Source organism: Pecten maximus, chromosome 9, assembly GCF_902652985.1.
Source record: "Pecten maximus chromosome 9, xPecMax1.1, whole genome shotgun sequence".
Classification (NCBI taxonomy): domain Eukaryota; kingdom Metazoa; phylum Mollusca; class Bivalvia; order Pectinida; family Pectinidae; genus Pecten; species Pecten maximus.
Window position 1 is genome coordinate 19,531,663 of NC_047023.1, and position 14,310 is coordinate 19,545,972.

At 34.9% G+C, this 14,310-nt stretch overlaps 1 protein-coding gene across 2 annotated transcripts in view; it reads left to right on the forward strand.

The window, feature by feature from the left end:
• Window positions 1-577: 577 nt before the first annotated feature.
• The window catches only part of LOC117335055 (microtubule-associated protein futsch-like), a 57,577-nt gene continuing 43,844 nt past the window's right edge, over window positions 578-14,310 (forward strand). For both annotated transcript variants that reach the window (XM_033894976.1, XM_033894977.1), the window contains exon 1: window positions 578-749. In XM_033894976.1, coding sequence (XP_033750867.1) covers window positions 617-749 — 133 coding nt within the window. In that variant the 5' untranslated portion in view covers window positions 578-616. The remainder of the gene's footprint in view (window positions 750-14,310) is intronic.

A 14,310-nucleotide genomic window follows, 5' to 3' on the forward strand; every position in this document is an offset into this window, starting at 1 on the left:
TGATCGAAGTAATGAACGAAATAAAGGAAAAATAAAATATTGTTAAAAGCCATGGACTAAAATAATATATGTCCTTGTTTAAACTAAATAGAATATTGGTTGTGTCTGAATTTAGATGGCACCCACTTTTAAATTGGTACAGTACTGCACATGTGTTTAATCATAAACCAGTATATATTTAGGACAACAATACACATTCCATATAAAAGTGTTGTTTTTAAAAATAAACAGCAACACGTGTTGACTTCTCATAGTTTATCGAGTTTACAGCATCGGCGTTTGCATGGTTCTTTTTTTTTATCTCTATTTTCCCAGTCCATTCATCTTTCAACTATGCCATACGTTTCAACAGATCCCTTTTGTCCCGTGCCATCGTTAAATATTGAGTACTAGCGATGATGCATACCATTTTTGTAAAAAAAAAAAATATCCTATCGATCAGAGATTTGTCATCCAAAGGCCACACCTGAAAAACGGTTCAAAATCGATAGTAATTCGGAATATTCAGCGATTCGGATGTTACCCTATGTAAAACATCAAGGTACTTCCGAGTGGCTTCCGAAAGCCCACTCACGAAACTTCCTTCGTGCAGCTGCGACTGGTTCTTTCTAAAAAGATGGAGACCGACGGAGTTAGCCCGCAGACAAACTGGGACTCTGACAGCCCCGTAGGGGCAGCACTTTTACTAGTTATCGGGGAACCAGTTACAGATGATCACCAAAATGTCATTTTAGGGGAAATAACGAAAGGTAAGTGCACGGCTATTTTGCTCTGATATCAGTTACGAGACTGAGCATTGTGTACTCAGTTTTCTACTTTCGGATGGACTGAGCTGCGAAGTTAGGGCTGCTAGTTTTCGTTAGACCGGCAGTAAAATTGACCTATTTCCTCGCATGTGTTCACATAAAGTGTTTTGGATATACTCTGACATAGTAACTGGCATTTTTTACCCTGTCGATTTTTAAATTCAAAGAACCATAGTTTTGTCTAACAAATCGAATGATAACACAATTTATGAGTCATCCACTGGCTACAAGTACAGAATACATTATGTTAATGCCGGCCGTCTGTGTGGCGAGCTTTAGCTGTCTGCGATTTGGTGACATGATGCCACAAACTATTATATATATGCACCCTGCAAAACATTTAAAATCTTTTCAGGGCAAGTAATTATAGAAGTAAATATTCATTATGTTTGATTTAACATATTGATTGCAACGAGATGCATATAATGATTTTACCATAATGTAGGTAAAGTGTTACTTGTTGACAAAGGAAAGGAAAAACCCAAATTAAGAGAGTTAAAAACTAGCAATATTGTAGTTATATATACCATTGTTATAGAATATATACATAATAGAATATACATTATTGTAGTAAAATGTACAACATTGTAATACAATGTATATCAGCAACTGTATCTGTAGATGTGAACATGATACAATGTAGTGTAATTTGATACATTGTAGTAAGATGACTGGTAAGTAGGAGTTAATTAGTGATCCATAGAGCCCCAACACCATGATAACTATGTACTTACTGTGCTGTCTGTATCTCCCTGTTATCATAGTCACCCAGCAGGGATGCTGGGCTCAGACAAGCCAGAACCCCATGAAATGTCTGACTGAAAGCCATGGATGAAATCATTAGATACTTCATTTAGCTGAAAGGCCTTTCATGTACCCGTGGCCTTGTTTTCTGCAGAACTTTCTTTAACTGTTCATTAGATTGTAAAATATTGATCATCGTTATCTAATTCTTTTGTTAAATGATTTCTTTCTGTTGATGCATCACCACATACAACTACATGTACTTTACATCAACTAAGGTCAAACTAAAAGTGTTATACTATTCTTAATGTCAGATATTCAAAATGAAAAGTCGTGTTAAAACTGATCTCTAACAGTATAATGTCAAACATGGAAATGTGACTATAGTGCTAACCTTTATACCTTATTTCTGTCTGTTAAAAGTATCAACACTATAGGTTGAACCCTGAAGTTTTTGTCCTGTTTAAATCCCTAGATGACAGCTTAAAAAAACTCTGACTAATAAATGCAAATGCCAAGCCAACCCATGTACTCTGTGTTTAATATTTATAGCCTTAACAGACATATGCAGACCAGGAAGGGGAGGGGAGGGGGGGATACTGCAGGAAGGAGGAGGCAGTGTTGGGGGGGGGGGGGGGGGGGGGGGGGGGGGGGTGTCAGTGAAATGGCTATGTCCTTGAGTACTTCTTTCTCCCTCTGTTTGACATCCCCAGTAACTTGTAAAAATGGCTCACATGAAATAATCTGTATGGCATAATTGATATGTAGGAAGTAAATGGTGTATTATAAGTAAGCATGGACTGATGTGGATGCTGAGTCATGGCTCACTCGGTCATCCATCACCTCACCTTTACAATGGCTCTACATATTGGCATTGTACCATACTTGTGTTCCAAGATTGGCTAGACATTCATGTGTCACCAAAAAAATATTTCTACTGTTTGTTTTGTGCATACTGCCTTAATTTAATTTAGAGACATTCATAATCATATATCAAAAAAATGTCAGACAGCTCAAACAACTTCATACTGGCGGTTTAATGGCAGTAAACAAAACAATTATTTTATTCCAGCATTTGGCTCTAAAATATATATGATTAATTTAGGCGTATTCGAGTAATAGAGCCAATGTCATTCTTACTGGTTGGTTGGGTTATATATCTTCCTTCACTCCTGAATTAGTACTGTACCAAAGAAATTTTAAAACATTAACTCTGAAGGGAAGGCTGTTCTGATTGTTTCACTTACCTGCTTTAATTAATTTAGGTACAGAGATAGATACTGAAATAAAAATCTTAATTTTGCTTATTTTTACATGCTGTATAATAATATAATATCATGCTAGAACAGAGCTTACATAATATGATAATTATGGTAGGTACATACTAGAAATAAACAGTTGTTTTCATTGATTTTACCATTGCTGGATAGCAGCTTTAAGTTAATGTCTGAAAGATAATAAAAATAATAAAAAAAGAATTTGGAACATGGAATGTGAATTATTGCTATAATCCTGAGGTTTTAAATATGGGATAATGCTATTATCATGTTAATCTAAAAATAGCTATTGCATCATTGATAGCCAAGATGGGTTAAACATGTTTATCTGAGATGTTGAGACATCTCATGTACAACACTGATTACACTGGCTTGATATATAATCTGATATGCATAGGAATAAGATAAAGTCTCTGGGATTTTCATCATCTTGCCGACTTATTATGCTGTGAGGGTATCATTGATGATGATATTGAGGCAGACTTGTTATGCTGTGAGGGTATCATTGATGATTATATTGAGACAGATTCTCTCCGCTGTCCATGCTAATGTAAATGATAACAAACTGATAAATTCATTTTTTTTGTTCTCATCAGTATAGTGCTAACTCATTGAGGGTGACTCAGTTGTGGGTACCATTAATATACCAGAGAGGAATGCACTTGAAATGCACATGCGTCTCCAAGGGGATTGGTTACTGGGGCCTTCCTCAGGCTGGCTGACAGGGCTCACCCTCCAAATTGTTTTGACAGTTGGTAATCAGCTGTAATAGGGAAGATATAATTTAACTCTCACTAGGTCTGGTATCACTTACAGAGTCATAGTGGAAAACATGGCTTAGCTTAGAACCAACTTTTGGTCTAGGTAAATGGAAGTTTCATCTGATGTTTGCTGGAATTTGAAGGAAACCTTCAATGACTAATGTAGATGCTAGATTGTATGACTGAAATTTTCAAAGTTGTGCATGATCTGTTTCTAAGGTTTGCTTAAAATTATATGAAAAAAAAAATATAAAATTTAGTAATGTCACTGTATTTTTGGTTTCCACTAGAAACAGGTCGGAGGAGTTGTGGGAAGTGTTGTTCTCGGCGGGCAACAATTTGTAAAAGGATTTTAAATGCAAGTATTTTCTCATATCTTAACGAGGCGAGGTCTCCTGCCACCAGTGGTAGACGACAAGATCAATGCGGGCAGTATTTCTCGTCAGCTATATGCTGAGTTAAGCAAGACCAATTCAACGACCAATTGCCAATTCTAACACTTCATATTTTCAGTCATTCATTATGCCATAGTTTCCTTTGAAAACTTGTTTGCTGTGCAAAAAAATATAGACAGAATTTGTCTAGAGTCATACAACTTCCATAAAGTTTGCCAGACATTTAAACCCCAGGGTTATTGTTGCTTGCATTGAAATTTTCAAAGAGAGCGTTTTCTCTTTGGTCCTGATTTGGTGTTTGGCAGCAGGTGTTGTAAGATAGATGGCACTTTTAGAATGATGCCATTTAACTCAGGGCCCAGTGTAAGGCAGAATTCTCCTCCATCACACACATGTGGAGGTGTTAGCCATATGTTAATGGGAGAAGATCATTGGTGAGCACCTGATATGGCAGCTGCCACTAGTACTAATATCATGTAGATTATAATTAATTGATGTATGAATTGTATGTATAGGTATATGTGAAGTGTCTTACAGTAGTTTCTGGGTAACTAGCTAGATTTCTATAGTGTAATATATATCAGATGTAGTAGTATATAATATAATAACCAGTCTATATTGTACACTGTGCTTCAGCAGTGATGTGGTAATTTGATTCATTCATTTACTGCATTATGCATAGAGGAAAATAAAAGCTGTTATCCTCGTGTGTGTAGGATAGTGGTGAATGTGTGTAAATGAGTGATTCATTATGTACAACTGTACTATCATACTTTTAACTATAACTGATGAAAAAGGATAGTGAACATTTAAATATTATCTCCTTTATCTAAACTACCACTTCATTCAGACTGATTTTATCAGGCCTGTTAGCAATATATCTGCCCAGATATGACCTTCAACATTACAGAAAAAAGGCTCATTTAGTCTCAAAAGCACTTAATTTTTTAGACATTTTAAATACAATTTATGATTTGTTATCATTATATTTTGAAGATTTATACTGATCATAAATGACGATGGACAATAAGAAATATGCAGTATTTTTTTTTTTGGGGGGGGGGGGGGGGGGGGGGGGGGGTTCTCAGGTAAATTTCTTCCAGACATTTTCTATATGTAGGTATGTGTTTCATCAAGTGTGGTAGATCACTGCTGCTTCAATTTTATAAATGAATGATAACATTTTTGTTATAGAATGCAATTGTAATTGGCCCTTAAATCTCTAGTAGGAGGGATTAAATGTTTGGACTCTGTATGTCAGTATGTGGACATCTGATTATCTGTATAATTAGGGAGGGATACTTTTGTCAAATGCATGTACTATAAACAGGATCTTTTGTCCTACTAGAGTTATGGCCCTTGTCTTTTACAGGCATATCTTGTGTTAGAATTAGAATTAACAAAATAAGTTTTTAATATCAGAGTTTATATGTGAATATCTGAGAGAAATATATGCAGTTTTCTTGGATTAAATAAAATGGAAATATTTATTTTTAAAAATGAAGATATATACTGTTTAGTTAAAGTTATATATGCAGACATACATTTTAGTTAAACATTCGAATGGATGTCTGGAAGGATATCAATCATCTATGTGGCCTCTCAAGATAGGAATCTGCTTTCTGATGTGGCTCCCACCAGCCAGCTGCTATAAGTTGAAATGACCAGTATTATGTTTAGTTTGGCCATGGTTTATCTGGTCTGACCTCACTTGACCCCATACAACAACACAAACAATATGTCACATTCAACTGCATACAGCTGTTCTGAGAGCCTCACAGATGAGATAGGGATCGGTTGGGAAAAAAAAAACATCTCCCAGGTATAAAACCTGCTGTAGACAGAGTGTAGTGACTGCCAATGTGGTGCAGGAGAGCTAATTCACACACTGTACTGCGCTGTACTGCGCTGTATTCCGCATATCCTGGTGCTTGATTTGATGACTTGGCGAGGTGAATTATTTTCAATTTTTTACAAATTCTGTAGAACTAATGTTCGGAATCTGAGGCTCAAGTTATTTCCCATAGGTTCATAAAAAGTTGCCAGGGTTTGAAACAAATATTTACTTGTAATTTATGTTAAAATTTTCAAGATATGTATCCTAATTAGAAAATTAGAAGGAAATTATGCCATTAAAATCCTTTTACGCCAATGTTCTTAAACTATTGTCTTTTACAGTGTCCATTCTCTGCAATTTGATGTTGTATAATAAATAACAGAAATATACAAACTATTATTGTGATCTGGATTAAGAAAGTGAAAATGCTGAACTTTCACAAAAAAATATAGATAGTTAGAACAGTTTCAACGGTCATGGACAAGGCAGTATGTATTTGCAATCAACCAAAATTCATTAAGAGGATCATATTAGGGCTATAATAAGCACATATTTATCAGGGGCATGTAAGATATTTCACCTTTATGCACAATTATGGGGCTTATTTAGAAATACCCAACTATAGGCCAAGGGCAAGTACACACCTTTGGATTTGTCATTTAGCCATCAATAGACAGAGTTGTGGCCCTTTAGTCCAGGTTGTTTGTCAGAGGTTCAATATATAGGGGCGGACAGGCATCAAATGAAGTGAGGACATCTGGATTTGTCATGACATCCATAGACAGAGTTGTGGCCCTTTAGTCCAGGTTGTTTGTCAGAGGTTCAATATATAGGGACGGACAGGCATCAAATGAAGTGAGGACATCTGGATTTGTCATGACATCCATAGACAGAGTTGTGGCCCTTTAGTTCAGGTTGTTTGTCAGAGGTTCAGTATATAGGGACAGACAGGCATCAAATGAAGTGAGGACATCTGGATTTGTCATGACCATCTATAGACAGAGTTGTGGCCCTTTTATTCAGGTTGTTTGTCAGAGGTTAAGTATATAGGGACAGACAGGCATAAAATCAAGTGAGCATCTCAGGATTTGTCATGGCAACAAAAGACAGAGTTGTGACCCTTTAGTTCAGGTTGTTTGTCAGAGGTTCTGTTCATAAAGACAGACAGGTTTATAGGAGTATGGAGCTGTTAAAGGGAATACATTGTCAAGTAATGAATTAGCTGGAACATACACCAATAAAAGATTGTTTGTGTGATTTAACACTGTTGGTGGCTGGCTTGACATGGCCAGATCATATCTCAATCTGAAAGATTGTACACAGGTCTTATCTTCAAAGACCATCACCATGTCAGACTCCGGTCATATTTGAGGCATAAACTACCAAATAAAAATCATTTATCTTTGTAAAATAAGGCAATTTGTCTCTCAATTGACTTCAGACAGCAGCATATCGCTTTCATCAAATGCCAACTTAATGGCCTTAGATTAAATTTTAGTATGGAGGTAGGATGAAACTATAAACTATATGAATGAATTATAAATTATATCACAAGGAGTGTTTTCTCAGTGTAAATCTACTGTAGCAGTATCCACTGGTGTGTCAAATTGTACATTAACAATATTGTAGACTGTGGGGTCACTAATAGGTCTGAAAATTAATAGATATGTTTCTGCTAACATACCAGGAAAAACTTGGGAGGTAGCTAGGTGGGAAAACCTTTTTATCTTTTTAATAGTTTTTCAAAGATATTTTATAGAAGAGGAATCTTGACTTTTATAGCCCTTCTGTTAAAATTTCCCCAAAAACTTCAAAGGTGGGCACAAATATATTGGGTTGTTAGGGTTATAGCAGAAACAGGTATTTTTTTCTTTTGGCCTCACTACTCAAGTCAATGAAAAAGTATCTGATTATACAATTAGACAGGCATATCGCTGTGTGTAATTACTTTTAAATCCTATTTCCTCTTGTATATATGGTTTCCATCAGCTGTGTCAGTAGTTTAGTCTAGACAAATTATTGATTTCATCACCAATATCTGTCCTTATCAATATCCTAAATCTTTCACAGTGTGAATTTCTTGTTTTCGAGATAATTAGTATTCTCACATATTGTGTCAAACTGTCGAGATAAAAATCACTGGAGGGAATTTTTGGAAGATAGATGAGAAAGACCTGAAAATTAAATAATGTCCTATTATCGTCGAAGGCTTATTTGTTATTTGATACAGCTATCTATGGATCTCTTATTTTTCACGAATTCAATTAAACTTCAGAGTGCTATTACATACGAAGTAGGTAAATGTTGGAAATATAATTTGATTTTGATTGTTAAAAAAAAAAAATTTGTGAACATGAAGAGAATGTTTGTAGTCATGTAGAGACTACATAAAATCTCCTGATAAAAAACCTGAAATATCATCAAGTCTATAAATTGTGACTTACTTATCAGAATTTAAAGAAATGAAATTTGAAAAATGGAGATTAACTGTTAAAAACAACTACTCTTTGAAGCCGGCCATTAAGTGTTGATCGGAGTACATAAAGCTGACAAGGCCATGACAAATATTATTCTCATTTTGATCTATGCAGTCTTTGTACCAGTATTCCTTGAAAAAAGAAGATACACTAGTATGCGAGATAGATAATTTTTTAAAATTATTTTCAATTATTGGATGAATATATAAGAAATATTTAAAAACATGTTTTGAATCTTTGTATATACATGTATATATACAGGAAGTGTTATTTCCTGAGGCCAGACCATTAGTCAGTATAGTGACCATCGATCTTTACTCACCCTAGCAAATCTCTTATTGATCAACTACAGGCCAGTCTACTATCCTCCAACACTATATCGCTAAAATGTCTGTGGTCAATAGATTCGTGGGATTACATTTTTACGCCTACAGCCTATACTAGCGAGTATTGCTGACATAAACACATTTTTGAATAATATCCATGTACAGAAACATTGACCACAAATGGCACAATACGTTTTGTTCTACCTTATTTAAATCATCTGTAAGCTGCAAAGACATATAACAGGTCAAAGATGGTGTAATTGGTAGAAAATGTATAAACAGTTATCAGAAGCAAGGAAAACGGCACATAATATTGAAATAAAAAAAAATCTGTTTGTACCTAAGGTTAGCTCTGGTTAACAGTATGTGATAAATTCTCAAGATGTTATCAGAAAGGTCAGTGATTCAGAAAGTTAATGTGTTATGTTGTTTGTGATCCAGAGTATATTTCATGTTGATAGTAAATTTTTCAGTGGTGGCTGGTACCTAGAGATTTAACTGTCTGGGATCACAGAACAATCATTTTCTTGAAAGATATATCTGGTTTTGTTACGCATCCTCAGTAAAGTGAAGATGAATGTTTTCCCGAGTAATTTGATGCCTGTTCTAAACAGTACAGTATAATTACTACAAAACTGGCCAACGTTCAGTTGGACTTCCTGTACAATGTTAAGTTAAATTGGAAACTATTCAAGTTATGACATGTGTTTAACACAGAAAACTGAAGAGGTTAGACTCTTTTAAGGCATCTCACACATATTTTGAGAAAGTAGGCCATGAAGTGTCAAAATACCTCTGAAGAAATACAGGGTGTATGTTATTCGAACCTGCGTTCATCACATGCAATAAAATATACAGGGATATTCATTTGGATTGAACTAGATTTGAAAATTCTACATTTTGCTTTAAAATACTAGGTTTTGCTGTGTGATAACTTAGATACCAACATAATATCATTCATTGTAAATTTACATCCCCGGGACATTGGTGAAGAAAGCTAGAACTAAATGATTTCTGGTCATTCCCTGAATGTGAGAGATTCTAAATTCTCTGATCGTTCAACCATATCTTGCTCTATAAATGTTTGTCTTCCATTTGGTCTCATTCTTGCATCATTGTCAGTTGAGAAGACTCACAACAGCTTCCTGTTCTACTGAATTTAACGTATACAAAACATTCCACATTGTCCTCTCTCCTAGCCTCCCTATCACCAGATTCTATATTATAAGTCCCATAATGGCGAAACCATCTTGTATGTATGTACATATTTACGTAACACCAAAGTTTGTCATTGCTATAGTGGCCTATTTCTTGAGGGATTTTTATCAATTTTCACCCAATGATAAAGGACCGATCATAATATCTTGGACAAGTTTTTGGGTCAAGGTCAAGTTCACGGTTACTGTTTATAGTGGGGGTCAGTTGGGGATATTGTATTGCAATAGCAATGCCCAGTATGTTTATTTTCATTCCATATAGCCACCAGTCACTAGAAGGAAACCCTGTCAAAAAATGCTGAACATCCCTTGCTGTTCGTTGGGTGGTTAAGCCAGCAAATGAACGAACAGAAGTTTATCATCATTAGTAAAGGAACTTGACACTGTCATAGGCCTTCAGTCATTATCTAAAGAAGTTTATCATCATTAGTAAAGACTTGGAAATATCACTGTCATATGCTTTAGTCATTGTGATACGTATATAACATATATAGGTAGGAAATTGGTGTGAATATTGACAAATCATAGTGCTAGTTTTGGTGTACTGGTCACCTCCTTGCCACATTCATCTTTCGCTTGTTGAAGTCTGGCCTGAAATTTTGACTTTGTCATATATCATATATTATCATTTCTACCACAATACGCTGTGTTATTCCACTCTTAGGCCATTGTATAAATATGCTGACTGTTGGATATATATATGTTATATTCCACTAGTGGAGTATAACCTTCCAGTCTTTCGATTGGTCAAGTATTCAAACTTTGACCGGATCCCCGGAGCTGCAATTGTTATTGATGTCATCAATAATCGAATGACGTCATATCACCAGGTTCCAGCCGTCGCTTGTACACCTTATTTTCATATGCGGAATTAGACTTGGCCACTTCCCATTTTATTCAATCCGATATCATTGTGGTAGAAACAGGTCACAGGACTCATGATTTTTGGATATGGAATTTATTTCACACTCATAAGTTGTTTTTTTTGAAACTTTAAAAAAGAAACTTACTCGAGTGAAATAAATTCCATATCCAACAATCTATCTTTGTGAAATTAACCTCTCTCTCTATTCATGTGACATTCAAAGTCTAGCCATCAATGTATTACTCAAAGCATCTGTATTTTTTTTCGAATCGCAGATAAGTTCATTATTCTTTTTTTTTTTGTATGAGTATGAAGTTCTTATGCATACATATGCAAATGTGTTTTCATTTTTCTAGTTTTTGCTGCTACAAAAAAAAAAACAGTATTTTGTGTATGCCAACATTTTATTTCTATCCTCTAAATTTTGGCTTGGAACCAATGTGGATGGATACTTATGATCATCTCCGATTGTCTTTCTGCCGCACTGCTGACAAAGTTGTACTCTTCTGGGGATATAAAATGTCTGAACTATATGTTAGCAGATTTTCTTTGTCTGTAGATGGCTGAACATATTTTCTTCTTGTATATTTGTCATATTGATCTTTCTTGATCTTTGGCAAGGTCATTGCACTTAACATTCAAGATTTATACTGTATGTAGTTACAAGAGAAGTACACACCATGGCTATTTCTCCTGGGTCATTGAAACGTTTTGAGATTATAATCATGATCAGTCAGATGATTTCATGTGCTGTTTTGATCCTGTTTAGCTGTATTTATCATTAATGACAAAAATTATGCATGCAATCAGGATTGTTTTTAACTTACAACATTGACAGTGTTGGATCAATAGTTTTCTATAGCTCGGGGAATAACTGTTATTGTGGTTGGTTGGGTGAGGACAGGGTGAGGCTGGATGGGAATGTGCGTGTCTAGGGGTCTTAGTACTGAGGTGGTATGGAGGCTGTGACATCAGTAGCTAGCCAGCCAGTCGCCATCTTAGTTCCAGATTGTTAGACCTCAAAGAATTCCAGTCGGACCTTGTGATGTATAATTGATTACCCTTTTACCACTAAACATGTACAATACAGTGTAACAGTATTACAACAAATAGGAGAAAATGGTGGATCGGAAATTTTTATTGACTTAATGGTGGTTGACATTTAGATATAGAGTAAAACTGCCATGCTTGCAGAAATTCCTGTTATTTAAGGTATTCCTGGAATACTATTTTTATATGTTGTTGATTTCTAGTCTCCTGAAGAAATAATTCAGCTTTTAATTAGGTATTGCAGCAGTTAAAGCCATCATTGTAGTCACACCTAATCACGCCAACTCTTTGTAGTTACGCAACTCCAACTCTCTTCATTTCCATTTCGGCATGTTTCTGTTTTCTCGTAAAAGCAGGCTTTATACCCATAAAAACCAAGAAAGCTAGAATCCTGTTAAGATCTGGTTAAAAATTTTTCAAGAAACATTAGACTTGGTAAAGTCCTGAGTCACTGGCATTGAGTTAAGTACATAGGTCTACAACCTAGACTCTGGCTCTAGGGCAGGAAATAGACCTGTCAAATGGATAATCTTCTTTATAAGTATTGAAGAAACCAACTACATGTAACAGGTTTGGTGGCTGTCAATCAAGTCTGAAGTGCACTAGGTTGGGGCGGTGATGTTGTTTTTCCATTATATATACTTCACGTGTCAAATAAGAATGAATCCATGTTTGTATCTTATGCTTTGAAGAAAAAACAGTCTTGACAAATGTAGACCAGTAGGTCAGATGACAAAGAGACAGTGTTTTGTGATAAGAACATAAACTGTCATTACCTCATTCACCCCTGAAGTGTCATAATGAACTATTCCAATGTTTGAATTGGAAGAGTTCAAATGTGTCTTTAGGGGTGATTGTGTTAACATTGTATTTCCAGTTACAGCAGTATATAGACATAAAAAATAAGTTGGATAAAAAATGTTGGATACCAAAATCATGCAAGCCCGATATCAGATATTGTTGTATATAGTTTAAGAAATTTGTATGTTAAAAAGGTGTTATGAATTAACTGATGAAATGTTATCAGAGAAAATATAAGATGATTTGTTGCACTTTGTCATTAGTTCAATTATATAACAGCAAGAATTTGTAGTTGAAGAAAAAAATCATGTGTAATTAATTTATATACCTTTACTTATCCTGTATGCTACAAGTGTATCCGCCATTTTCTAATGTTTATGATACAAATTTAATCAAACCACTTTGTTGTATAAATTCATGTTTTCCTGTAAGCTGCAACTTAGCATTTCCTGACTTTTTCTCAACTTCTGGATTTAAAGTAATAAAATCACTTTTGTTGTATAGATTTGTGTAGAATTTTCATGTTAGCTGCAGATTGAGCATATCCTGATGTTTCCTATTATTTGTGATATAAATTAATAAAATATCGTTGTTGTTTAGATATGTATTTCTCAAGTTTGATTTACAGAGTTCCTCTTCCCTCAAGCCATACTTGTAATGAACCCCATAAATTCTGTAGTCTTTCTCTTTATGGCAAATTAAATTGTGGAAGCTGTGAGAATGAAATTGCTGAGGCTAGCTCCTGACAAGCATGGGGAATGATCTTGGTGAAGATTTGTATCAACAGTTTCCCTCTGGGTGGGATTGTATATCTCTGCCTGCTTGAAATAATTAGGATATAATCACCTTCATTGGGAGTGAGAACAATGGTCAGATGATAAAAGGGGTCATGATGTTGACTCCCATGTAGGACTTGACAGTTGATCGATGTACCATTTACGATCTGTATAGGGTATAGGATGTCTGGACTTCAGCATCAAATCCAAGTAACAGCTTTGAGGTGTAAAATGTGGTGCTGCAGTTTATATATTGTCTAACTTTGTTATCAAGAACTCTGATATTCGAAGACTCTGGAAAACTGGAAGTAAAGTAAAAACTTTGTCATGACAGTAAAAATTCTAAGTAAAACATAGTTACCTTGAATATTTGGATAACTTTAACATTACCCCAAATGACCTCAAGATGATGAGGTTTGACTGTACCTTGTTGTGATGAGAATTATTTAAAGTCTATACAGCAACTACAATTATTATACACTTTGAATTTAAGTAACTTTTATAAAAAAAAAAAAAAGTTTATTTAATTTTGGAAAAAAAATAAAAAATCAACATTAAATTTTCTCTTTCCTTTTTGTAGCCCTTTAATAATTGATAATGCAGGTGATTTTGATATGATCAAAATAAAATTTGTTGGGATTATATGGTACGAAATTTAATTATCTGATCAATCATTTTACAACTTTTACATACTTCATTAGTTATCAATATATATACTTAACATAACAATGATCCTAACACCCTGGCACTGTTTTATATTATAGACAGTAGGGAATCACTTACTGCTTTATGTAATCCGAGCACCTATCGAACACAGGCTGACATGGCTAAAGTAATTATGTATATATATAGATCTACATTACGGGTGTAATTCTACTCTAGAGGCAAGATGGCTAATCTCAAAACCTTGTACTACTGTATCATTTCACCGACAAGCTGTCTCTGAGGAAACTTATTGCCAGCTTATATGGATATACT